This window comes from Mustela lutreola, chromosome 4 (assembly GCF_030435805.1).
Source record: "Mustela lutreola isolate mMusLut2 chromosome 4, mMusLut2.pri, whole genome shotgun sequence".
Lineage (NCBI taxonomy): Eukaryota > Metazoa > Chordata > Mammalia > Carnivora > Mustelidae > Mustela > Mustela lutreola.
The window spans coordinates 178,904,254-178,931,928 of record NC_081293.1 but is presented as its reverse complement, the minus strand read 5'-3'; the positions used below and the strand labels follow the sequence as shown (position 1 = coordinate 178,931,928).

Below are 27,675 nucleotides of genomic sequence, written 5' to 3'. Positions count from 1 at the left end.
AGTGACTGCTGGGTAGAGGGAAGCTCGCGCACAGCCAGCCGGCCAAGAGGGGTGACCCCTCTTGCCTTATGGCCCTAGTGTCCAAGCCAAGAAACCTCTTGCCTTCTTTCCACGGCTGCCTCTGAGGGTGCCTCACAGTCACTGCAAGCTGTCTAGGACTCCTCAAGGTCCACGTGAGTGCGAGGAGCACCAGAGGCGATCACGCCACCCAGTCTGGCTCTGGGCGTGTCCATGCTGTCAGCCCACTTCCCATCTTGAGCGGGCGCTAACTAGACACAGGTAGGGGTCTGGGCAGACTCAGGGAAGGGGGGCTTGAAAGGTAGGCCTGACAGCTGAAGGGGGAGACTGAGTGAGGCATAGGACCTCATGGCAACTAGGGTGTCTGTCTCTGGCTGGATCTCTCTGCTAGGTCCTCTCGGGTCTAGAGGTCATTAATCTAGCATACTCATTTTTATGTGGGAAGATGAAGCCTTGGGAAGGTTAAGTGATTTTTTTTTTTTTTTTTTAATCAAGGTCACAGATTCAGTAAATAGAGGAGCCAGGACTTACACATGGGATTTTTTATTACAAGTACAGTGCGTTTTTCTAGTATACTATGTCATCCCAATGAACGGATCCACTCTAAGCATTCAGCGAGTGTTTAAAGGGCTACTGGGAAAGGTATTTTCAGTTTAGGTGCCCAAGGGACCAAGGAATGACAGGTCAGAGTTCCCTGGATGACCTGGGAATTTTACAATCCCCTGGCTCCGCAGAATTCAAGGGTCAGACTCAGCACCTGATGAGACGTGGGGAGCCCCACAGATCTATGATCTTCATTAGCCAGAGATCCACAGCCATTCCCTTCTTTTCTGCCTGGGGGAGTGGGAAACGCCTGGTATTAGCATGACTGGGGGATGGAGAAAAGGGGGCAAGGATAAGGCCATACTGTCTGGTTTGATGCAGAAATTGACCTTTCTCATTTCTTGGCATTGTTAGGACCCTTATGAAAGAATCTGGAAGCTTAAGTCAAAAGCATGCGAGGACTGGGTCAAACAAAGAAAAAAAAAGCATTAAATATTCAGAGGTATGGGGGAAGGTGCACACTGGTTTAGGAAGAAGAGTGCAATGCAAGCTGAACGTTTCTGGAGTGTTTACTGTAGGTGAAGACTGTCTGGAGTCCTGTGTTGTCCAATATGGTAGTCACTAGTCACGTGTGGCTATTAAAATTAAAATGTTATTAAAGATTCTGTGCCTCAGTTGCACTAACCACATTTCAAGGCTCAATATCTGTATGTGGCTGGTGGTTACCATACTGAACAATGGGGATAAAGAATACTTCCATCACTGCAGAGAGTCTGACTGGACAGGGCAGATAGACTCTGGCTGTCCTCTCGCATTTCTTACTGGCCATAATGAGTTGTTTCTTAGCCCCTTTGGGAAAGAGTTGAACTTGGGGAAGCTAGTCCAGCAAACTTGCTAAACTTAGGAACTCAAAGAAGCTTAGAGCAACCAGGAACATGAATGCCCCAGTGTACTAGACTCTAACCCCTCTCCTCTCAGGGCCTTGTCTGCTTGTTCACAGCCATTCTGACCTTTGCATATTTTATTTCGTTTCTATTTTATGCTGTTTTAATTGATGTTTAATATAGCTTTACTCTGCGTGGTGTTCCAAGCCCCTCACTAGGGGGCCGCTCACAGGCACAAGCACAATTAATAGCAATCCCCAGAAAATTATGCCCTGTATCGAAGTTGTCATTGTACCATATAAATGCTTATTATTACTATTGAATTCTCCAGCCCTGACACCTCCCTGTGTTTACTAGGTAGCAGATAAACCTCTGTGTTTGTGCCTTCCCTACTCTACCACACCATCAGGACTAAATATAGCCCTTGTGTGTATGTTTAGCTCCATTTAGCTGTGCTTTGGAAAAGGGGGGAAAAAATCAGAGTTAATAAAATTAAATTGCCAGAAAATGTGATCTGTTCCTCCACAACCTGACAAGCCCTTGAAAGACACACAGACATCACTGCTAATGAGATGGGTAACCAGCCTCAGCTATAAGGTGGGGACAAGGCCCAGAGCCTGCTGGGTTTTTGGCATGGTTTTTGGATCTGCCTCCTCTGAGAGAACAGAGGGAGCAGGCCCAAGAGTGCAGCACGCGGGGAGCAAGGGGTGACACCTTGGGTGTGGCCTGGGAGAAAGTGACCAGAAAAGTGCCTGAGCTGGAGTCCTACCCACGGAGCCAGAGGGCAATACATTTCACTCCTGCCCTGCAACTCTCTCAGTTTGGTGGTGGTGGGAGATAAATAAAAAAGCAAACAGTGCAAGCCTCCCCACTACCCCAAAAGGAAAAACAAAGCCCCTTATTTTAAAACGGTTTAGTACCTCTTGGTTTCTTTTGGGCATTTTTGAAGCTTAGCTTTTGGCATGGAAAGATAACAGCTTTTCTATGATCACTAATCAGGAAAAGCAAATGGAAAATTCCAGGCTTGTGAGACACCTGTACTCCTCCCTTTCTGGCATGCCTTCTCAGCCTGTGTGCATTCTCTCTGCACCCCTGTCCAGTTAAGAGTCTTCTTTACGGAATGCTGAGGCTCCAGATGACTTCCTCCTCTGACTTAGCCTCATGTCCTTTTCTTACTAAAAGAATGCAATTTAGAGAATGCACATGTTCACATCTTCTGTCCACCTCTCCCATGTACGCCCCGCTCCCTTGTCTGTGCCACTGGCATTCTTCCGCTATTATCTGCACTGCCAGGGCATGTGAACAGGTAGCTGTCTGGGAGGCAGGTGAGGGAGCAGGTCAGATCAATACAACGGGAATGTGGACAAGTTAGCTCTCCCATGCATGGCTACATGAGTGTGTCCCATGGATTAACTTCCTCATGCCTCGGTTTCTCAAACACCGTGAACTGCTTTGATTAGACTGTATCAGCTCCGAGTCCCGACAGCTCTCAAATGCTCTCATTCAGTATTCTGAAGGCTGTAGACTCAAGTCCTTGGAAACTGAATGGGTCATTTTACTTCTATTTATAATCCATTTTTAATTTTTGCACTCAGTGCTCTATGGAGAAATGTAGATTCTAAATTCTTCTATCCAACAAAGGAGAAGCTCTATTTTAGGCTGTTTGACAGGCAAATATTTCTAACTACATTGAGTTTCCCGTATTATATTTGCTTTGCTTTCTTCCGTCTTTGCCTACAAAAGTAGTTTCTGAAAAGCCATACATGCTTTCTGTGCTGAGGCATAGCAGAAATGAGGCTGCCTTGGCTGAAGGAAGAAGATGGAGCTGATCTCGGGCCCCAGTGGGGCAGGACTGTTTGCCATCTGCTGCACTAGTTGCCTCATCTCCAAATCAGGCCTGGTTTGTAGTTTGCTGCAAATATTAGGAGCTGAGCCACTAGCACTTCCCACCCATGGCAAACCTTGAACCCTTTATACTCAGGCTGCTAGGACAACCCGAAAGCAGGGGGCCACTTTCTATCTTGGGAGAAAAACATGTGCGTTATATGGAAATAGATTTTTCTTCTCCCTTCCTTTCCCTACTCTCAGCCATTTTGAATGCTTTAGACAGAAAGGGAGGAAGGCCTGTCCAACCAAGCTGAGGAAGGTGATGGAATTGTCAGAGAGTTCCCCTGCCCCATCGACACAGGCCAGAATGGTTTATTAATGATCCATGGGAAAAGAACAATCGTCCTGCTGGCAGCTTCACATGTAATTAAGCAGCTTCACAGAGAGCTGGCTGCCTTCTCCAGGTCTGGCATCTGCAGACTGCAGAGCTACCTGACACAGTGATACCGTGTTTCTAGTGAAATCTTCCTACTGGGAAAGGGGTGTCCAAAATAGTGACCTAAACCCACTGGACACTGAGGAAACATGAGTGTGATGGCAGTGCTCTTCTGGAAGCCTGGCTGTGTGTACTTGGGCTGACACAAAAGACTGTAAGCTCCCTGACGGCAACACCGCAGTCCCGCTGGTCACCATTCTCTGCCCACGCAGGTAAGTAGCTCCCTCTGCTGGGTAGAGGTCATGGCGCAGGGTAAGCTTCTGAGTGGCCCCCCAAGTACTTTCCCCTCAGCCAACACTCTCCCCACAGGAGTTTCTGGGAATTGGTTCACGCTGTGCAAGGCAGCAGACTCCACCTCCCTCTGGCCCTCTGCAGCGCTGAACAAAGGACTTTGCTGGGTGCGGTGGGCAACAGTTGCTTCTGTGTCTATATGTGTTAGAGAACCAACAGAATTCAAACTACAGTACATCAAGAGAAAAGCAGCGAAGTTAACCATGTTTTGCCTTTGTAGTCAGTGAGAACTTCCCTTTTAAGAGCCCTGGGATTCAAAGACCCCTGGTCATCGCACCAGGTGAGTGAAGCAGTAAGTACTTGGCATTTGAGATGCAGTTTTCAAAGTGAGCTCTTCAGTGCATGGCGCCGGAAATGTCCTGGGCTGTGGATGTTCACCTTTCCCAACGGAGAATCAGAGGGTATTTCATGAGGGGCAACAAAACAACACACAGACGTACACGCCCTTCCTGTACTTGTTTTTAGAGTTGAGAAAGCAGTGGATAGATGCAGTCTCCATTCTCCACCCACTGGTAGCTACAGACCCCTCCTAAGCGCCCTTCCTTACCGTCTGACTCAAGCTTGACCCTCGGCACCCCACCTTCCTCCAGGGTGAGCCCACGTGACTACCTGACGTCTCAGAAGGAATGACAAAAGTCTGTGTGGGCCGCAAAACCAGAGCTGGTTTACAGGTGCCACGGACTTTTCAGTCCCCACACGCAGTTTACATTCTGTGGGATCATAAAGGAAGGCTGTGCCCTTTGGGACAATGGGAGCAGAAGTGCTGGGTGAGGCGGCGATGTCCGCTCACTGAGCCATGCAGCCTCCTCCTGGGAGTACCGCCCATGCGGTGAACCCCTCAGATGAAGCCTCAGATGAAGCGGAGTTGGACAACAGGCTCCACAGTCATTTCCTTGCTCATTACCTGCAGCCGCCTTCCTCACTCAGCGCTGATTATAGGAGCCAAACCCAGCAGTTCTCTCATTCCTATTAATGCGGCCTAGACACAGGCATAACCTCTGCTGCAGCTCAGCCATGAGCAGGCAGGGAGAGGTCACTGGTGGCCTGGGAGGAGATGGATAGCTCCTGATGAATGAGTTGGTACTGCCTGCCATTTTTACTTGCCATCACTTTAATCAATAAGGGAAAAGGTGAATTGCTATTGATCTCTTCAACACCTCTCGACGATACTGTACAAATTACAGAAACACAACGCGGAGGGTGAAAGCATCAGAGAGGAAGGACAGATGAAAGAAGTCGGGGCAGGGTGAGAACGCGGCATCTTCCCAGGGCTGGTCTCCGTGTCGCTGGGTGTCAGGCACGCTTGGGTGCCCGTGTGAATGTGTCAGGGAGAGCCCGTCCTCATGCCCGGAAGAGCTGGCCGTGGAGAGTCGTCTCAGGGCCTCCCTCTGCACTTCATAGGCTTGCCAGGCATCAGGGCGTGGGAAACCATATGGCTCCCCTTGATGCCAGGCTGGAAGTCTGTATGCTGAGAGGCGCTATGGGTCCCAAGCCCTCATGAATTCTTAAAGGTGTCATACTTGAGTGGTGTCTAGCTGGGCTATCTCAACAACTCATATAATCCTGGAGGAGAAAACAAGAATCAAAAGCTTCCAGGGCAAACTCCAGCTTTGGCACACCGATCCCGAGCCTTGGGTCAACAGCCCAAAAAAGCTAGACAGAAAGCTAATAAAGTAGAACTGCCTTGTAACATACTTGATAAAGATATAACTTGGTATGTCTTGTAACATACTTGATAAAGATCATGGCTCCTGGGGCTCAAGCCTATTCTTTAAAACACCCTGGGCTGAGAGACACATCATAAAGATCAGAGGTCGAGGGTGGGTCAAAATGTGAGAGGTCTGATCTGAATCCTGGGACAAAGACTGCTCACAGACAGGCAAGATGACACATCTCGGGGTTTAGCATCACAGGTCCATCCCCTATCTCATCAACCAGGTCTAATCATTCAGATGTAGGTGAGAAAGTAAAAAACAAAGCAACCACAGGTCCCTGTCCAGGTCACACAGCGACCTCAGCCTGTGTGTGGTTATTTGCCTTCTACGTGAGTGGGAAGAACTAGGGCTCCTTGGCACCATGCCTTAATCGCCGCCTTTTAGCTCTCTCCAGGCAGAACAGGGCCAAGTGCTCCCATTTTGCAGATGGTGAAACCAAGCAGACAGTCACATATCCAATATGAAAGAGAACCCAACCTTTAAAACCCAAGTGTGAAAAGGGCAAGAGCCCTTCAGGATGCTCTTGGCACTTTTGCTTAAATGATTCTCCAGAGACAATGACTCAGGGTGTAATTGTGTAATTCTGAAATCAGTGACAACACAGTTCGCCAGTCCCCCCACCTCCCTCCCACAGATACCTGAAGGGCCAAAACATAGAGCAAAATGAAATGCAAGTTACAAAGCTGCTGATGTGGTTAGAGTGGAAGTGCTGATATTAGAAGGAGGAAGTGGTTAAGTGCACCCTGGGTGTTTGGAAATGGCCACGTCTGCAGCCCTGTAAGCTGATGAAGGATGAGCTCTGGCTGTCTCTGCCGGGCAGAGAGAGAGAGTGGCCCTACACTCAGGAGGTGGGAGCATGGCTCTGAGAGGGCACAAAGATAAGAAACACTATTTAGCAAACACCAGTACCCTCCTACAAGGAATCTTCCAATTCCGAAAGTGACCCTATTCTAAAATTACCACGTGGCAAGTGGCCAGGCCAAAAATCCATATCCAATCAGTGGTAATGGACTATTTGTTGCATTTCCTCATATAGGGTTGCAGCACTGCTATAAAAATCTTGGGTCAGTAGTTTTAGATTTATTTAACCGGAGAGGTACCAGCATCCTCGCATTGCTAGCACTGGAAAAACCGGGGAAGAGAAGCAGCTTATGCAGGCTGCTGGTAGTGGTGGAGGGACCTGTTGGGTTTTACTTGCATAATCTTCCTCTTCTAGCTATACATTCAATGCCAAGACCCTCTTCTGGTACCATTAGATAGGATTCCGCTGTATCGAGAGAAGGCAAAGGGAGAAAAGGGAGGCATTATGCTAACCTGGAAGGAAAAATGGCACAGTGAAGCTGTTTTCAATTCAACTTTTTATTCCTGGCTCAGTAGATGGCCTTTGTTCTTGCTGCAGTGACTGTCCCAAAGGATTCGTCTTGGGTCCTTTTCTCGTCCCTTTCAATCCTGATCAACACCTAGATCCTTCTTTAGAGCTTGTGCCTGGTACTCCACTATGCTCCAACCCTCCCATTTAATACAGATCAGAGACACACCTATGGCGATCTTAGATGGTGTGGCCATGGTAAGGTGGTATAGGGACAAAAAAGAGCAAATGCTATTCCATCAGAGGATAAGGAAGCCCAGGCCAGCTAGGATCCTGTATCCCTCATTTTCAAGTCACAGTGACACCAGGAAATGACCAAGGTCAGAAGTCCCATGTAAATGGAAAGAAAGCAGAGAGAGCCCTGAGTATTGGCAGATTGTCCTCTGAATACTTGTATGGCAGTTCAACCACATGGCAAAGATACTCAGGCCATTATTTCTCAGATGTCTATGAGGCATCTGTAGACTACGGGCTTTGGAGATGGCTGGCCTGATCTGTCCATAGTCAAGTCTAGAAGAGGCTCTGTGCACGGGTTAGGACTCTGGCATCACCTCCAGACCTTTACTTTTCCACTGAATGTGACACTGCCTAAAAAGAAGAGATTCTAAGGTGGAGGACCATGCAGAAGCAGAGGCAAAACAGACCCTGTTTCGCTAGCCTTTCTTCAGAGAAAAATGACTGGCTAACCCTTGAAGGTACTTAGTCTTTTGAGGACTCAGAAGTCTAAGTGCCAAATCCACTCAACGGGCAGTAGCTCCTAGGAAGCCCTGCTTGGAGAAGATTCTGAGCCCTAAACCAAAGCAATGCTGTGTGACTGGAAAGGTCTGCCGTGGACACTAGATTGGGGAGCGGGGTAGGGAGCAAGCACCCTTGCCATCACTGGCCTAAACAGACAGGACTGGCATGTAACGAGCACTGATGAGGACTAACCATTGTTCTTTGTTGATTCTAATATGAATGCTGCTCCCCACACACATGCCCATGCCTAGCCTGCCTCCCTACTCTGGGTGTCATGGTTTGTCCACAGTGAAGCTCTAGTCCTAGATTTTAGCTCAACTCTGAGAGGAGAATTTTCATTCATAATAAAAATAATGACACAAGCTGTTCGCCAAGTGTTTAATACTTACTTACCAGGGCACCAGTCCTGGGAATTTTACCTAGTTACACGATCTCCACACCAACCCTAGAGAGAAGGTGCCTTTGCTGTGGGCGAGGGAGTAAAGTTAGCAGCACCGCTGTACTGTGCAACCTTAGGAGCACCATTCTACTAAATTCTATTATGCACTGAGACTGCTCGGGATTAGAGAAACTAAGGATCATGTCCAAGGTCATTTAGTAAAGGGTGAAGCTGGAACAAGAACACAGGTCTGACTCTGCACACATTACTAACAGAGTTTTAAGTGATCAGGAGGGGGGAAAATGTTCCTAAACGTTCTGGACATGGGTCTGAGGATGAACTTACCCTTCCTGAATAAGTGACACGTGTTGTTCAGACCAGGTTAGGGTATCTGCTGTTAATTCTCAAGCCTGCTCATAATCTTATTTCATGCACCACAGCATTTCATAACAGACCACTGGTCACTTTCATTTCCAAAATCCATTTAAGTTCAGCTGACCAGAAACTGTCACAGGTGGAGTGGCAAGTGGGAAGTTCATCAATAAAGCCAGATTTCGAACACAGAGGATCTTGTCTAGTCCTTGGCAACAGACACAAGGAGTGGGCATGCTCATGGCAAGAAGAGGGCGGGGTTACGGCTGGCTCATCCACTAGAACAGTCACTACTGTGTCCTTGGAGGAGTCATATGTGAAACACCAGAATGTTCGTATTACCTGAAGAGCAAATGAAATGTACAGTCTGCATACTCATTGCTGGCAGCTCTGGCAGCCCTGCTACTGTATATTAAGGGCTGTGTTCTAAAAAGATATCAAAATTGAATTATGTAATTTCAAGGAGAAGATATTAACACTCAGGCACCGGGTGTGTCTGGGAATGGTTAGGACGAACTAAAAAAGGAGCTATGATGCCTGAAGAACCCCAAACACGCCAGCATGAAAGCTCACGCTCAAATCTACATGGTGTGCTGGCCAGGGTGCTGGGGTCCTGTGTGAAGCTCTTCTGGAAACAAGAGAATGGGGCAAGTCTGCACGAGGTCATCTTAAGTGTGGAAAGTAAGTATGATCTGCCAGTAAGAAGATATGAAATAAAGAACTATTTTCCAAGTTAGGCTCCCAGAAGTAAATGGACAGATTTCATAAATAAGGGATTTCATCTAAAAAAAATTTGGAGCTGCTTTTCTATTATATTATTATACTAAGGATATTAGCTTCCTTTTTTCTTTTTTCCTTTTTCTTTCTTTTTTTTTAAATTTTTTTAAAGATTTTATTTATTTATTTGACAGAGAGAAATCACAAGTAGATGGAGAGGCAGGCAGAGAGAGAGAGGGAAGCAGGCTCTCTGCTGAGCAGAGAGCCCGATGCGGGACTCGATCCCAGGACCCTGAGATCATGACCTGAGCCGAAGGCAGCGACCCAACCCACTGAGCCACCCAGGCACCCCTTTCCTTTTTCTTTCTTAAAGAGAACTCTTACCAAAGCTCAAGAAGCAGTGAATATTCAGAATGACTGAAGAGGTAAGACAAACCAGGAATTATTGTTAGGGGCATCTGATTCAACTAAATTAAAATAAATGGCACCCAGCTCTCCTAGCACAATCCTTACCTATGAGGAGTCCAGAACTCTCCTACCTCCTGACAGAATTTTTCCATTCGTTCTGGGTCATAGGCTCTACCTAGCTATACAGAAGGTAGACCAGGATGTGCCTGGCAATAGCCGTTGTCCACAGGGATGGCTCATAAAGAAATTGATGTCAGACAGGCAGATAATACTGAATATCATAGGTGGCAGGAGTTCTGCTCAGCAAAGCTCTGTCTGAAGGCTCTTCATGACCTTGTGTTTGTAATGATAATCTTGTGGTGAACCAATACATGTAATCTCCGATGGCAATCAGTACCCAGTTTACCCATTTCCAGGCTTCATTTTTTTTTTTTAAGAATTTATTTATATGTCAGAGAGAGAGTGTGTGTGTGTGTGTGTGAGCACAAGCAGGGGGAGTGGCAGGCAGAGGGAGAAGCAGGCGCCCTGCTGAACAAGTCCCGAAGTGGGACTTGATCCCAGAGTCCTGGGATCATGACCTGGGCTGAAGACAGATGCTTAACCGACTGAGCTGCTCAGGTGTCCCTCCACACTTCAATTTAGATGAGGTTTAAATCAAGTATTATGAACCAATCTAGCAGAAAGACACAAGAGGAAGTCATGCTTGAGCCTTCTGCATCTTTACTCTCTGACTGATGTGGGTCAGAAGTAAAGGTGGAGAGGAAAAATCAGTCCAGGGACCCACTTCGGCATTGCAAAGGAACCTGCTTATGGAGGAAACATTTGTCAGGTCTAAGGGCTATACTTCCTACTTCCTTTTCCCTAGGAGGAACAAAGTGAACTGGCAGAGGAAACGTCAGAGTCTTTTAAGGAAGAGTTTACAGTAGTAAGGACCAATTCCTCAGGGAAAGGAAGAATCCCTCTGACGAAAAGGATTTCTTCCCTGAGTCAATTATATCCTTGAGACCTTCCCTACATGTCCCCAAGGAGGCCAAATCTCTTGTGGCCCTAAACCTTGTTTTGTCTTGTTCTGTCCCCAGTCCCAACAGCCAGGCTGGGATGTGAACACTAGTCTCGGGAGGGCAGTGAGGCCTATCAAACTTTACCAGTCAGCCTGTATGACATGATTACAGGTAATAGGATCTTGGCCAAGCCAATGAAAAATTAGGCCCTGCAGCTATTTCAGAAGAATGGATGCAATTCTATGCTTGACTGGCTATGAAAGTTCCAAGCAGAAGAATAGGGAAACAGACAACAGCCGAGCTGAGCCAGCAGCTTTGCAGAGAGGAATCCCACTGGAGCCAGCACACTACTGGCACCCATCAGCACATGCTGCTGAGCTAGCCTGGGGAAGGCTACTGGTGACCGGCTGCCTGGGAGTGTAAAAGCTGAGAGGGGAGACCCAAGCAGCCTGGGGATGGGAAAAACAGGGCGACATGACAATACCCTCCGTTTTTCACTTATACCTCACCTCCTCTCATTGGGATGCCATTTTCACTTAGGGGCCAGAATGGGAATTGAGGGCCTTCCTTCCAGCTTTTAGAGATACCTGGCAAGGGCCAAGAACCCAGAAATGAAGGGGCTTTAAGTAGGGAGGTAACAGCCTAGTGTTCACAGGGGGGTTATAGCCTATCACTGAACAAGAACTGGTTGACTTGAACTTCAAAATAAACCCTTCACCTCACTTAATAGTTTGACCCACAAAAGCAAAGGGTGGGAAATATACCAGGGAGGAAAAGAGATGAGTAGCCTACTGGGAATATGATGAAGGGACATTAATGATTTCTATTTGAACACTGCAAGTTTTTCAAAACACTCATATATCATGATCTCATTATCTTTAAGAATCTTGACTAGAAATCTAGGGTCCCAAAGTAAGAATAGAGTCAGGTCCTGGTAATGTACTTTTTCAAAGAGAAGCTCCTGAGTTAGTGGCTGTGTGTCTGGCCTCAAGACTCCAGTCTTCCTCCCTGGCCCACAAATGCTGAGCTCAAAGACTTTCCCAAAGAACTACAAAGGACAACAAAAGAGCAGTCCTTTCCCCCCATCTCTAGAGTTTGGTCACAGGGAACCAAGCAGTAGATTTAATGAATGTCCATCTATTAAGTATCACCTATAAACTAGGCAAAGTACAAAGAACACAAGGACAAAAGTATGGATCCTGTCCTTGAGAAGCTTACAGTCGGGACACATAAATCCCTGTAAAATCACTGGTCAGTGCATGACAGATGTGTGCGAAGGAGGCTAAGGGGACAAAAGGAAGGGCATCTCAACCAGTCTGGGAGATCAAGAAAAACCTTTCCTGAAAAGGTGTATCCTGGAAGGATAGGTAGGAATAAGAAAGCAAAAAAGGGAGATGGTTGGTATACTGGGGGGAAGTGTGGGTTGATCTAAAGAGTGGGAGAGATGAAATGGAATGGTAAATATGGGGAACTGTGAGAATAAGGTCAGTGAAATGAGCAGTGGTAAGACAAGAAGTTGGAGAGATAATCAAGGATATATGTAAACTAAGGAGATCAGACTTTATCCTAGAGGCAATGGGGAGTTATGTATTTCCAAATGGATGCACTTACTAGGTATGTCTTTTAAGAAAGATGAGAAATAGGAATATGGATATATGTGATCAACCTGAAATGGAGCAAGACAGGTCAGAGAGGAATCATTATTTTTTTTTTTTTTTAAGATTTTATTTATTTATCAGAGAGAGAGGAGGGCGGAGAGAGCAAGCACAGGCAGACAGAATGGCAGGCAGAGGCAGAGGGAGAAGCAGGCTCCCCGCCTACCAAGGAGCCCGATGTGGGACTCGATCCCAGGACGCTGGGATCATGACCTGAGCCGAAGGCAGCTGCTTAACCAACTGAGCCACCCAGGCGTCCCGAGAGGAATCATTATTAAAACAAAACAAAACAAAACAAAACAAAGAGGGCGCTTGGGTGGCTCAGTTGGTTAAGCAACTGCCTTCAGCTCAGGTCATGATCCCGGAGTTCTGTGATCAAGTTCCGCATTGGGCTCCCAGCTCTGTGGGGAGTCTGCTTCTCCCTCTGACCATCTCCCTTCCCATGCTCTCTCTCACTCAAATAAATTAATTTTAAAGATCTTTAAAAAAAAGAAAAGAAAAAAGAAAGCCCACAAAAGTCAAACCAACAGATGAAGCCGGAATCAGGCAACTGAAAAATGTAAAAACTGTGACAAGAGAATACGTATTTTGGGAAGGTGTGGCCATTGCAAATCTCTTGGATCCTTCTGGAGACTTGTGAGTTTCCAGAATCAGACTCAGTGGTTCTGTACTGGAGAGGAACCCTCAGTTTAATTGCTGGACCTTTAGGGACGTTCTTTTCAAATTAATTAGGTCCAGATATTTGAGGGTTGAAAAAGGACATAACACTGCTAAAAGAACGACCACATTCTAATAGAAATATTGGCAAAATCTGGGGAAGAGAAGGCACCTGATTTGGAGTGTAGATGTTTGGGTTTTGGTGTCTGCTTTACAACAAACTCTGTGAATAGAGGCAGGTCGCTGTGCATCTCAGCTTCCTGAACTGTGACACTGGAATAATACTTCTCATGTAGTTTTGCTTTGAGATTAAAATGAAAGATTGTATATGAAAACACTTTTACACTAGAAAATACTATATAAACGGAAAGCCTGATCACTATTAAGACAGGAGGTCCTGACCTGAGCCCCCTTCAAAGAAAATAGCCTTTAGGGAAAACAAACTGAAAGACCACTAGTGGAGGATGAACCCTCAAGAGTGTGTGGGGCGCTAAGAGGAAAGCTCTAACCTCCAACAGCCCTTAACACTTCCTAGAGTAAGAGGGTGGCTTAGAAAGGTGACCTTGTTGCATTCCCTTTTCCCTGGGCAGTGGCAGAGATAATCTAGAATAGGCTGTTCTTTGCAAATGACTGAAACGTTGGTAGACAGCTGGCTTGCCTTCCCAGCAGGTCATTATTCGTGGCTCAGCGAGGGTTATGGAACACGGGGACAATCTGAGAGCAGGGGTCTCGCCAATCTTATGGACACCGGGTTGCACTCACTCTTCTGGGTTTTCCCTGTGGCTTGAACTATCCTTATTACTTTCATCCAGGAATCTAACTTTGCTACTGTTTCTCCTCCTACGTGTCTCCCGGACAGAGACGGGACCTGCATGGGCAGTTGGGAACAGGAAGGGTGAGAGCATATGCCACAGCACTATGGGGAAATGTGGAGAAACAGTTTCAATGGTAAACTGCTTGGACCGTTTATCTTTCTCAGACAAGATGCAGCACACTTGGTGATAAAACCAAAAACCAAGAAACCATTTTTATTTTATTCTAAGGTTTCTTTCCCAAACATCTCCCCATAAATACACACCAGTATTCACTGCCAAGTCCATACTCCTCCGAAACGTAAATACACGTTCTTCAGACAGCAACAGTTGCTTGTGATCTTTTGTGCATCTTTGGTTTAAAAAAAAAAAAAAAAAAAAAAAAAAAAAACCGGGGTCGTGGGAGCAAGGGGATCCAGGGCTTTTTGCCCTGCCTGCTGTGAGCTGCAGCAGGGGCTCCCCAGGGAGGCATCCCCCCTTTCGATGCCAGCAGGAGGAAGGGAAATAGGTCAGGGCAGCAGCCAGAGTTTTCAGCTTAGGCTGTCCAGCACAAGGACGTTTTCCAGGCAGCAGCAAAGGGTAATTTCTGAGATCTCAAGAGGACAAAAAGGTCACTTAGAAAGGTCTTTGAAATGATCACCAAACCTCCAACATCCTACCTCCTGCCCCGGGGAAATGTATCTCTTACAGCCTCGAACTGTGAAGAGGGGTAAACTGTGGCACTGATCTCTTTTCACGCCTTAGAGCCCCTTCTCTAGGAGTACATGGTTTGCTGACAGCGACCACAACGCCATGCAGGCAGCAGTGGGTCAGTGAGTGCGTGCTGGTGAGCTGGCCTTCTGGCAAGGTGTGAAGAGATCCCACGTGGACTGCTTTATTCACAGGAAGGGCCTCAAAAGGAAGAGGATGGCTTTGGATTGCCAGATCAATGTTTTAGAAAGGAATACCGAGGCGGGAAAGAGTCCGCCGGAACCACATGATAACTGAAGCTCAAAAACTGGGAGTTTGTACATTTAAGCCAGTTATCTACCCATTAGCTAACACTCACCACTACTTCTGGGAAGATGCTAGCGATGGGCACAGTTCCCCATCTGGGAAGCTACACCAGATCTTCCTGTCCTTGGCAATGCGGCACAGAACTGCCTGAAAGAGGCAGCTGTGTTGCGGGAGGGGGGCCCACAGCTCATGCCATCCAGTGGGACACAGCGCTCATATAGCTCACAATCCCAGCTACAGCAACGGACACAATGATCTCACTCTGCGTGGCCCAGAAGGAACCCAGCCTCAGAGGCAGAGGACATGGGAGCAAACTGTCACTTTCAGGGATGCAAGCTATTTAAACCAACCAACACAGACTGTTGTACTTACTGTACAAGGGACAGCAAACTTCTTGTGATAAAAAGATAGATAAATAAGTATTTTAGGTTCTGCAAGCCTTATGGCCTTTTTCGTCACTATTCAACTCCACTGTTAAGAGGATGAAAGCCGTAGACTACAGTACATAAAACAATTAGTGTTAGTGTTTCACTAAAACTTTATTCATGAACACTGGCAGTGGGCTGACTTGCCCACCCCTGTTACATCCTAACTGAGTCAGCCTGGGAAGAACTGTTGAGCTAACTGGATTTCCTTTAAGTAAAATTAAGTATGAAGTCCTTTCAGAGTTCCTTGGCTGCTTTGGCCTTCAAGGCCACAAAGAGTGAGGTAACAAGCTGGAGTCTAAACTGCTCTTTCTCTTGCCCTGGAGCAGCAAGGCCTGAACACCCAGACCCCTAACCTGGAACAGTCTTCCCAGACTCCTAGCTCAGGGAAAGGAACAAAAGACAACTGGAGTGCCTGGGTGGCTTGGTCAGTTAAGCGTCCACCTTCGGCTCAGGTCATGATCCCAGGGTCTTGGGATCGAGTCCTGCATCGGGCTCCTTGCTCAGCGGGGAGCCTGCTTCTCCCTCTGCCTCTGTCCTACCCCAACCCCACCTATGCTCATTCTCTCTTTCAAATAGATAAATTAAAATCTTAAATAAATAGAATAAATATCTTAAATATTATAAAAAATATTTATAAATAAATAAATAAAATCTTAAAATCTTAAATAAAACCTTAAAAAAAAAAAAGACAATGGGAACCAATGGCTAAGGAGAAGGACCACATAGAAAAACAAAGAAAAAGAAAAAATACAATGAAAGGTGACAGGAAAGACAGGAAAACGGGGCTGAGTGGTGGCCAGGAAGGTCAGTAGTTCCGTGCTAACTGGTGACACTGTAAAACACACTGAAGGAAGGCAAGGCTATCAAGCCTCCAGATAATGGGGGCCATCCGAAATGTAAACAACAGACACTCCGGCAGCTTCCACAGGAGGCTATGGGATGGAAAGACTACACCTCTCTCTTTACCGAAACAAAGAAAAAGACAGGCAGCAATTTCTGCTCTGGCTACCCAAAGCCAAGAAAATGCACTTCATAAACAGGGAGTCAGGCTCCTGTACCCCCGCTTTGCATTTGCTCCCCAGCAGGGGAGCTGCCCTAAGGGCAGTGTCCATTATAGGCTCTCTCCCACACCACATCCTTTCCCAGTCAGCTTACTGGTTCATGTAGGTGAATCAAACCTGACGGAGGCACCACTGTGAAATCACAAAGGGGGCCCAGGACATGCTGTGAACTCACAGCATCAGTGTGCTTCTCCTTTCCCATGTGATACTCCAAGTTTCAAGTAACTGGGAAAAGTAGGCAGGGGACAGACAAATCCTCGTCAAAAGTAAGATACTAAAAAAGAAAAATTTAAAGGGGAGGGATGGGGGCACGGTCAAGGGCAATCACATCATCACAATACCTGATTACCTGAACTAAAAGCTGATTGTCAAGGAACAGGCACAAGGCACAAAAAACCTGCTCAACCAGGGCCATCACAGCAGCAGCTCCACCCCAGAAGTGCCCCCCACCCCACCCCAGGGGCACAACAGAGTCGGCGGGAAGGTAAGAGGCTATGAGTCCACACTCAGGCATCCAGACAATCAGGCGGCGCTGTCTCCTAAGGGCAGGAGGCATCTCTGCATCCAGGAATGCCATTCCATCAGGCTCTTCCAGATCCCTGCTCGGGCAGAAGGAAGAAGACCAAGAGGAATGTTCTCCAGGACAATATATGGAATAAAAATATAGACTGAAGTTAAGTGAATAAACCTAGAATGAAACAAAAACTGCTTGTCATTCCTACACTATTCAGAAAACAGTTTTCATATATATATATATATATATATATATATATATATATATATATATATATATATAGAAGAGAAATGCCCAGGAGGACAGTCTAGAACCGATTCCTTTAGTAAAAACTTCCAAGTTATCCTGAGTTTAGGCCATACTCCTCTTTCCTGTGGATAAAGACCCTTCAAAGCAGTCAGGCCAGATAATCATATAAGCAGCTAAGAAAATGCAGAAAGTTTCTATATCAAGAGATCCCAGCTTTGGGCTCGGCAAGATTGTAGCACTACAACCAAGAAAGCTAAGCATCAAATCTGAATTAGACTAAGATCTGCAAACTCACTCACATGCCAGGGGCATCCAAGAAGATGGGGAAAAATTTATCTTTTTCCACAATCAAATATCAACAAACATACAGACAAGGGTAAGGTCAGACTAACTAAGAGAGTGAAAGAGCTTTGGGCCACTCCCTCCGTTTAGTGGTCAGTATTCTCTGACACCCTTGTGCCTTTGGGTACCATCAGCAGGCCAGAAACATGATCACGTAGAAAAGTGGCTGGGGAAACGAGAGTTGAAAAAGAAAGGGAAAGAAACTTTGGGAAATGTGAAAACAGCAGGGGAAGACGGCAGTGAGAAACGGGAGGGCAACAGAGAAGTGGCGTGTGGCATGGAAGCGATGAGAATGCTGCCGCCACAGCTCTCAGGCAACCCGGGAAAGCCTTTCCTCCCTCTGTCCAGACAGCAGCTGTTGCTGCTACCTCTGGGATGTCTTTAAGTCACAGACTCCGGAGGGACTCCCCTGCTTTTTCCAACCCAGAAGTGCTCTGTAGTTCACTGAGGAAATTATAAAAAGGCCCACACTGAGAAATTATAAAAATATCTGCCCCTTCTACCTGATGACTGCGCCCCACACCGCAACAGTTACAACTGGAGTGTTTGGATTCTTAAAATACTTCTTCAGCAGGGGCTATCTTTAATTGATAAAGGTTTAAGCTACATTGTGCAGTTGCAGAATAGAGGGGTGGGAGGGGGCGCCTTGGTGGCTCAGTTGGTGAAGCAACTGCCTTCAGCTCAGGCTGTGATTTCTGGGGTCCCAGGATCACATCCCACATCAGACTCCCCGCTCAGCACGGAGTCTGCTTCTCCCTCTTACCCTCTCCCCTCTCCTGCTTTCTGTATCTCTCACTCTCAAACAAATAAATAAAATCTTAAAAAACAAAAACAAAATAGAGGGGTAGGGGAAGTCACTTTGCATGCCAATACGGGGATTTCTTCTTCATGAACATGAACATCTCTTACCAAAACCAAAATAGGGGTCAATGTGAGACTGAAGAGATGACGAGGGGGCAAGCACTCGCATCCCCACCCCGCCGTACGGACGGCCGACAGAGCTGGTGCGATGCCCAGGAAGCTGCAGTTTGTTTTCGGGAACTGGAACCCACAGCTCCTGGACTAAGAATTCAGGACGTCTTTTGCCACACAACTTTCTTTCACGAAATGGAAAGGTAAGTGTTAAAGAAATCCCAAAGATGGCAACCAAAAGCAAATAGTACTGCTCAGCCAGCAACCAAAGAGGGGGTTTTCTGCAGGCCAGGGCAGTCCAACGCGGTATCCTGGGCTACCCTGTTCTCTTGTGCCTCTAGTACCCAATATATTCTCTGGTGATTCAAATCAAAGTGAGAGATGCCGAAGCTTATGAACATCCCAAAGCCCACACGTCTGATCTCAAAGACCTACAAAGACCCAGGAGCAAGCGAACCTCCTGGATCCCATAATCTTCTAGCTCTGTGCATATTATGATACTGCCTGAAAGCTGAAGGGACCCTATGGGTTTGATTGTAAAAGAAATGAGGACAAAGGCAGATCTAAAATCCTCAGCCTGAGCCCGGCACACTCCCCCACTGTTCCTTTTTTGTGCCCACCGAGCAGGATGAATGACTGGAACACTCCTGGAAAGAAGATGGATCCGTTGACTATGACTTGATAAAAAATTAGCAGGTAGATGGACACCACGGCCGCTGAGAAGCCTAACTCCCGCCTGCGAGAGCCAGCCCAACAGGCAGAAACAGAAATACAATTAAATTAAGTCAGAAAACCCGCTACAGAAAATGCAATTACTCAAAGATACAAATAAATGTTCAAAGAAAATTGGCCCCTGACAGGGTTAGTCAAGCTTCTAAATCCAGCTGGAGGCAGGCAGCTCGGGCTAATTCGCCAAGGAGGAGGGCTGCAAAGCTGTAAGCCCTCTGCATTAGGGTGCTGGCTAGGCGGGCTTGGCGTTCGCCACGTATCCCAGGCCGCCGACGGTGAGGGGTGATCTGGGGGTGGCTGGTCAATGATGCAGGGCTCAAGGAAGCAGGAGGTGGGCAGACCCACAACGGATGGTGGACGTGGAAGGCTGAGCACTGGAAAAAGTGACAGACTGATCTCTGATGTGGCAGAAAGACATCAGACCAAGGGAGCCCCATTTTCTCACCCCTCTTCATACAAGAAGCAACTGTAAGATGTCCCACCTCTCGCTGCAGCACCAGCTCCTTGGTGAAAAGTGTGGCTTCCTCACTGAAAGGCTCTCCCTCCTGCACCAAGCCTGGGAGGTTTCGGGCTCCTCTGGGGCATTCGATGCCTGTGTCAGGAGAGAAGGAGAATTTGTGATGAAAAGGGGCCCAGAAGGCCTAGTGCCCCTGACCCTTCCAACAGGGCAGGACTCAGAGCAGAATGCCAGCACATCCGAGATACGGTGCCCCAGAGGGAAAACCCAACACTGCCAGCGCCGCAGCAACAGACAGGGGCTCTCAGTTCCTGCACCGGACGACTACCAAGAGGACCCGGGGAGTTCCAATAAGGATGTGCAGGGAACACAGGCACACGCAGAGGTGGGGTGTGCCCCATCTTGTGCTCCTCACTCCTCACAGTCCGATCGTCTCACTGCCCTAACCCTCACTTCTAGAAATGGCTCTCTCACCTAAATTACACTGCTCTCCCCAGCCATTCTGCCTCCTGAGAGCCATTCCGAAGGACTCTTAGATAGCTTCTCTTAACCACCCGACTTCCACGTCAAATTCACAAGTGTTAACTCAGTGTCGTTTTTCTCTTCATAAGCTTCCCCTACTGTCCTCTGGCTATCGTCTGGACAACAGTACCATCAGTTTTTCATTCAGAATGAGAAACAGGAAAAAACCAGAATACTGAGGAAGTATTAGGTGTCTGGAAGCAGACAGACCTGGATTCACATCCTAATTCTATCACTTATTTGCTTTGTGACCTTAGCCAAGTTATTGAACCACTCAAAGCCTTAGCTGTCGTATTTGTAAAACCGGTAGAACAGTTTATCTACCTCACTTGGATGCTGTGTGAACCAGGGGAGATTATGTACGTAAAATACGCAGTAGCATAATGCCTGGCATAGGGAGAGGTGTAATACGCTTTACCTCTTATTGTTTCACCATTATTATTAGTAGTACCGCGTGTAGTAATCACCTCAGTAATAACCTCAGTTGTCTCTCATTCCACACTCGGCCTGTAAGATCCCTGAGGATCCTGTTCTTCACACTTCTTTATATCTGAGGACAGTCTTTTATACAACACAGGTGCTCACTAACCAACTCCGACTGCCTTTTCTTTCTCTCTTTGATTCAGGCATTCATTTTGCAAATGTATTTATCACTAACAGTGGTCACTGGAGACAGACCATGAAATATGTCACATTCTGAGATCCAAGTTACTTGGAAGTATTTCCAAAAAATTCATACTGCAGCTGTAATTTTAGTGCAAAAAGCTGAACTAGGCTAGAGACACAGTGAGAGGAAATGATCAAAGTATGGGGGAGGATACACAGAATGCCCAGGTCTCTGAAGGCTGCTGGTCCCTCCTGCTGCAGCCTAAGGCAGAACCAGGAGGTATTAGGTCTCACTTATAAGCAGCCTTAGGTGCAGGTAGAAGACATCTGGCACAGGGTGTCGGGGGAGCCTCTGGGCAAAGAGGGGCCACAGCTGCTGGTACAGAATACATATCTCTTCTAGATGCAGCCAAGTGGCTCCTCATGTTTCTGGCCACGGCATGGATTCAAGGTCATGAAGCTCAGAGGAAAGGGAATAGTTTATACCTTGGGTTTTCAGAAGCTCAAGAACAGAGCCTTCTCTCCAAGCCTCAAGGCCTCACAAAAGGAATACAGCATATCAAACGAAGCAGCAGAGAGGGAGAACAGCAGCAGGCCAGCAACTGTACCAGGACAGCAGCCTGGGCTGGTGGCCAGGGCGATTCTCCCACCAAGGCACACGTGGGACAGCCAAAGGCCCTGCCCAAGTGTCCCATGGGCAAGAAGATCGCTAGGGCTGCCTCATTCTGGGCACTTCTGCGTCAGGCTGCATGGGAGAAGTGGAACCGCTTTTTGTAAAAGAGAACAATAAACTCAGAGCCAAAGAACCTGAGATTAACCTTGAAGGGAGAGATGGGGATAGAGTAAAACTGAATGAAAGACAGCCCATGATTTCTACAACATCAACAGCCAAAAACACTTTTTATCTGCAAACTAAGCAAGAACAGAATTGTCAGAGAGAAAAAATAAACAATTCTACTGAACTTTTTGGCCACATATCCACAGATAAAGCATTGCTGCAAAACAAGAATAACATTAAATTAAGTTTCCAGTTTGTTTCTGACCTTTAGCAGCCATTTCGGTGGGGCTGAGTTGGGTGTTGTTGGTGGGGTGGTTATGAACTGGGGATGGAGAGGAAGCTGGGACAATGGACTGGGCAGCAGGAATTGGGGGAAGGACTTAAAAAAAAAACAAAACAACAAAAAAAAACCAACCACACGCACACAGAAGATTTCTGAGATTCTCCGGTTCAGAAGATGTACCCACTCTACCCTGTATAATGATCTTGGTTTTAAGAAATCTAGAGATCCCAGTAGCTCTCTACGAAACCTGGAAGACCACAAAGTGAGTAAATCCAGAAAGCAAGATGGCTCAACAAGCCCAGGGAGTTAAACCAATCAAGCTGAAATGGATTAAAAATGTCTTTCAGGAGAGAGACCTTTAGACCTGTGGTGACCCAAACCCAAGCACTCCATGTGGACTCAGAGGCAAAGGAGGGCCTTCCTGAGGTGGCCTTTCTACCTGCCAGCAGCTGATCCTCAGCTCTTCAAGAAGAGGAAGCACAACAGGTGGTCTCCCTGCCCCTTTCTGAGTAGAAAAAAGGATGGGTGCCTGGGTGGCTCAGTGGGTTAAGCCGCTGCCTTCGGCTCAGGTCATGATCTCAGGGTCCTGGGATCGAGTCCCACATCGGGCTCTCTGCTTAGCAGGGAGCCTGCTTCCTCCTCTCTCTCTGCCTGCTTCTCTGCCTACTTGTGATCTCTCTCTGTCAAATAAATGAATAAAATCTTAAAAAAAAAAAAAAAAAGAAAAAAGAAAAAAGGAAACACGTTGACACATACTAATTCCTGTCAGGCAGACAGGTAAAAGAAAGGAGAGGGAATAGAAGAGTTGCTTGAGAACAAGAGTATTATCTCTGCTTTTATCATTTACTTCCTTTTCTTCTGGGCTGTCTCTCCTCTGTCTCCTCCAAAGTAACCCCTTTTCAGTCAAAACTGTCACATCTCAGCTCAGGTCAGACAGGGATAGGCTAAATGTTAAAAAACACATCCAATGGGAGTGGGAACCTGGGTATGAGTGCTAAGGGGAAAAAAAGAGGTGTAAAATGAGTATTAGAGTACCCTCTCTATATAAATAGACACAAGGCCCAAAATCACAAAGCTACTAAGTGGCCTTTCAGAATCCTAGACTGCCAGATGCTAAAGGCACTGAGAAAAAGTCCAGTTCTGGAATTCAACAACACTTTAATTAGAGGGTGTCATAACCCATAATGGAGACCAGGTAGGAGTTCAGGGTCTGGGTCCTCCATCTCTCGTTGAGCAGGTGAGCAGGGTCAGGGAGCGCAGGCACAGCCGGGGTCTGGACATAAAGCAGAGGGTACTGGGCACTAGGGCCACTGTGGTAGCAGTTTCCATGCTCAGGAGCAGAGGAATTGGGAAGAGGAGGGGAAGGGGGGGGAAGAGGGGGGAACTCCTCACTAGGAAGACTGCCAAGACGAGGCCTGAGCAGGGAGAGGCAGAATGTACTTCTACAGATAAAGAACTGTGTAGTTGGGTGTTTTCAAACCTTTAATTTTATTATGACCCATATATACATTTATATATGGGTATATAACTTACATACAACAAAGTTTTCACAAAACAATGGTTAATCTTGACTACATGTGATATGCTCTGTATCTCCTCTGTTCCATTTCACTGAAGAGAAAAAAAGATGGTTATGACACTGAATTAAAACTCCAGTGGGTCAAGGCCCTCAGCTTGACACTGGTGTAGACTAACTAATGGGTGAAGACAGAAGCCTGGGCGAGCCCTGCTGGCCCCCTTACAGAGTTCAAAGGCTACAGTGAGTGCTTATTTTTCAGCTTCTGGACTTGCTTTTGTGTCCAAAGGGGATCAGGGAGCAGGGCAAGAAAAACACTGTCCACTAAGAGAGGAAAGCAAACTAGTGTTACCATTCCAAAAGCCAGAAGGACAGCTGCTGCTGCTGAACACCAGGTGAAGGAAGACACAGACTGTCAGCCCAGTCTCTGCTGCAACTTGATTTTTTTTTTTTTTTTTTTTAAAGATTTTATTTATTTATTTGACAGAGAGAAATCACAAGTAGTTGGAGAGGCAGGCAGAGAGAGAGAGAGGGAAGCAGGCTCCCTGCTGCGCAGAGAGCCCGATGCGGGACTCGATCCCAGGACCCTGAGATCATGACCTGAGCCGAAGGCAGCGGCTTAACCCACTGAGCCACCCAGGCGCCCCTCTGCTGCAACTTGATTTAAACAAAGACCGCACTACTGGGCTGGTGTCCCTGGTGTGCTTCTCTATTACCAATACGGAGAACAGAAGAAGAGAAGAGGAGAGGAGAGGGGAGGAGAGGCAAGAAGAGAAGAGAAGGAGAAAAGGAGAGAGGAGAAAACAAACGGGGAAAGAATTAGAGAAAACAGATCAAAGCAAAGAAAGCGGAGTTCTCAGAAAGCAAACGCCAGGCCGCAGCTCAGTGCAGACTGACAGGCAGCAATGCAGAGCTCCCTAGACTGTAAATATGAAGTCAGAGATTACTGGGGTTCCCGAAGCTCTCCCCTGCCAGGTGAGAAAGTACCCACGATTCTGGATCATGCACATCACCACTACTAGCTGTCTTTCCTAGAATGCACAGGCACAGTAGTGTCTGCTGCTGGGGACATAATCAGCTCTGCTGGGCTTCATAGGCCACAGGTGTAGGTTAACTGCCAACCTACCCCAGACACGTACAAGTTATCCAAAACACTAAAAACAATTTTTGTTTAAAAAATAAATTACATTATGTTTATTTTTTAAACATAAATTACATTACAAAAATACCAAACATTCTTAACACATTTTCCTTCCCTACTGTGGAGTGTGCCAGAATGAAGAGATACTGTACCCTCTGGGGCTTGGGCTTCTCAGCGGATGTCCATGAAGGGCAGGTAAGATGCATCCTTCCCTCCTAATCCATTTGGCTCCTTGACCTCTTTAAAGCCCTAGAGACCTGTCTGCCTACAGCTAAAAACCCATTATTTTTCATGTCTTTCTTAAGTTTTCTGGGAAATGATGGTTGCCCAATACGACTTACAGTAACAAAGAGGACGTGCCTGATACTGTGTGGTTCAGGAAGACAGAGTGCATCGCTAGCTATCAGCACATCATGGTGCTGGCTTCTGCTCTGACACGATGAAGTATGAAACCTTTATGGGCCTCACGGCCTCTGCCTATAAGATAAAGGAACTCCAAAGTCTCCCCTGGAGATAAAATCCTACAGTTTTGGCTATGCCCTTTTGAGATTCCTCACCCAAAGCTTGACTCTTGGAATTCAGGGTGCTCCCTTTCAAATTTAAAATGCTGGGCTATAAAGCATTCTATTAAAGAGAAATTATACATTCAGAGACATTGACTAACTAGGTCAATTAACACAAACACTTTGGTCAGTCAGCTTTCGAACAAGAAGTACAAATTCTTGATAATGATATGATAACGGCTGTACAGGGGATTCTGCTGATGGCTATGTGAGAGTCATGTATCGCTCTGAACATTTTACGTTGTATGTTGAATTTTATGATAATTAAGCCTCTGGGCTCAAAGTGTGTTTGGTTTTTCCTTTATTGAGAGCTAAAGGGAAGTATGGCAAATCTGCCTTGGCTAGAAGTGACAGCTTCCCAATGGCACTTTGTCTAGCAAAGAGACCAGGCATTAACTAAAGGAAACAAAACCCTAGTGGAAACAATAACCAGTTGGAAGCATTAGTCAATGGTGCTTACTTCACATCCAGTGTGTTCACTACCGCCTTGGATGCTGCTGAGGGAAGGGTGCAGGAGGCTCATAGACGTGATCTTTGCCTTCTGCCATTTAGGATACAGCAAAATGCTGCAGTTCACTCAGCAGACTTTCCCCTCCCTCCACTTCTCTCTCTCTCTCTCTCTCTCTCTCTCTCACACACACACACACACACACACACACACACTGGTGCCCGCTCTGGGTTAGGCCCTGTGCTGGAAGCGGAGCACTCCCTGATGAAAAAGAGGTCTTTGTGCCAATAAAGCTTAATCACGTGCAAGAAAACATTCTATTCCTCTACCATTGAGTAAGGCCTGTGATTGGTGACTTAATTTACTATTAATATTAAAGGTTGCAGAATGCTAAGAAATAACACGTGCTAAGTGGACTACGGGAAGCAGGTGCATGTGGGTCTGGGAGCTGCTTGGTAGAATGTACACAACAAGTCAATCATGGGGCTCACCATGCCAAGCCTTGCTAAGGCATCAGGCAACTACATTCTCCAGCCCTTAACCCTGGCCTCTGTCCTCTCCACACCACAAACTAGGGATAGCGGTCAAAGCTGAAGGTGGGGACTGACAGGGGGCCGGCCGGGGGAGAGAGGGAGAGCTGCAGCTGCACGAGACTCGAGGTGGCTGATCTCTAGTCAGTCTGGCAGAGGGCAAAGAGCTTTGTCCAAATAGAAATGGGAGGTAACGGGCGAGCCAAACAGATTCTCTTTCTGGAATATGAACATAGCATTGTGCAAAACACAAGCCCATTAGGAGCCACAGGAAGGAGGCAGTAAGCAAAGGGGACCAAGTGGCATCCACACTGGAGTACTACCACCGGAGTACCACTGGGGAGGGCCTGAAGCCACTGCAGAGCCACAGTCAGCCTCTGGGTGCCACAAGCTGGGATACTGGGCTTTACCTTGGACCCTGTCAGATTTTTCTGGTATGTTCCCAGAAATCTGCTCTCCCCTTACTGCTGCCATCAGCAAGCCTATATGACAACCTGGTATTTGCAACCCAAATAAAACTAAAATCGAATTGCTTCTTAGGCTGGGTACTGTGTCATTCAGATTTTCTTCTTCCAACATCTGATAACGCTGCCGAGCACACAGTGGCACCATAGACAGAGGTTCTCAAGAAATGTTGAGTGAGTGAGTACTGGTGAAAATACTTCTGGAAAGAAGTAAATATACAGAAAAGGAAATGGTTAATGAACTGTGAGGGTTAATGTAGACGTTATGCAAATACCAGGACAGGGGCCGGAAGAATCCCTGACTCCTTACATCCCACTTTCCCACGATTACATAACACTTAAAGGAAAAAAACGCAAGCACAGCTACACTCGTTTACCCTACTGGTCTTCCGCTCGGCACACTTGGCTGTGCAGCCGAAATACAGCGCGGGAGAGGTCAGTGCCGACCAGCAGTGCCGGTGAGGCTGGAGGACGGAGCACGGCAGAGATGCTCAGTTTCCATGCAACAAAGGAGGGAAACCATCCCTACTTAGAACCCCGTGTTCTGCTATAGGAAGCTGTGTGGCCACATGGAAATGCAGAAAACTGGAGCACATTTCAAGGGAGCAGTGGAAAATGACTCAGGGGCGGGGAGGCCTGCCTTTAAAGGAAAGATAAAAGGTGCTAAATCTGTACAGTTCGGCTAAGCGGTGACTAAGAGGGTGACAAGATAACAATCTGCAAATATTTGAGAGGTGTAAACACGAGAAAGGAGGGAAAATGCTTAGCTGGAGAATGCGGGGTGTAATTATTAGGGGAAAGAAAAATCTGGACAAAATATCAGAAAAACTAAGCGTGGGGATGACTACTGGGTTATAAATAAGCTTCCCAACTGAAATGAAAATGCTGTTTTTTTAACCGTAAAACTGAAATGTGGCAACTAAGCCCATCCCTCTGCTTAGGAGAAAGGAGCCCAGACCAGGGAGCTGGTATATTGTTTTCTACATTTTGGGAAAGATTTCTTGAATAATATTCAAATTTAAGTATCTCTGCTTTAAATGCTACTCCCTAAAATTTTAGCACATTTTTTGGTTGATCAAACCAGACAAAATGGCTGTCCTGGTGGGACTTCCAGAACAAACGCTAGCATTATCTGCTAGTAGGTGCCACGTCCCTGGCTGACAGCTAAAGTGGGGCTGGGTACAGAGCTGGGTAACAGCTGGGAAAGGGATGGGAGACTACACCATCTCATCTAGCAGGACAGCTTCATCCTTT

General features: G+C 46.8%; 1 protein-coding gene across 1 annotated transcript in view; it reads right to left on the bottom strand.

The window, feature by feature from the left end:
* The window catches only part of SND1 (staphylococcal nuclease and tudor domain containing 1), a 414,504-nt gene that overhangs the window by 79,232 nt on the left and 307,597 nt on the right, over positions 1–27,675 (bottom strand). The window contains exon 16 of the mRNA XM_059171771.1: positions 19,596–19,705. Within this exon, the coding sequence (XP_059027754.1) occupies positions 19,596–19,705 (110 nt within the window). The remainder of the gene's footprint in view (positions 1–19,595; positions 19,706–27,675) is intronic.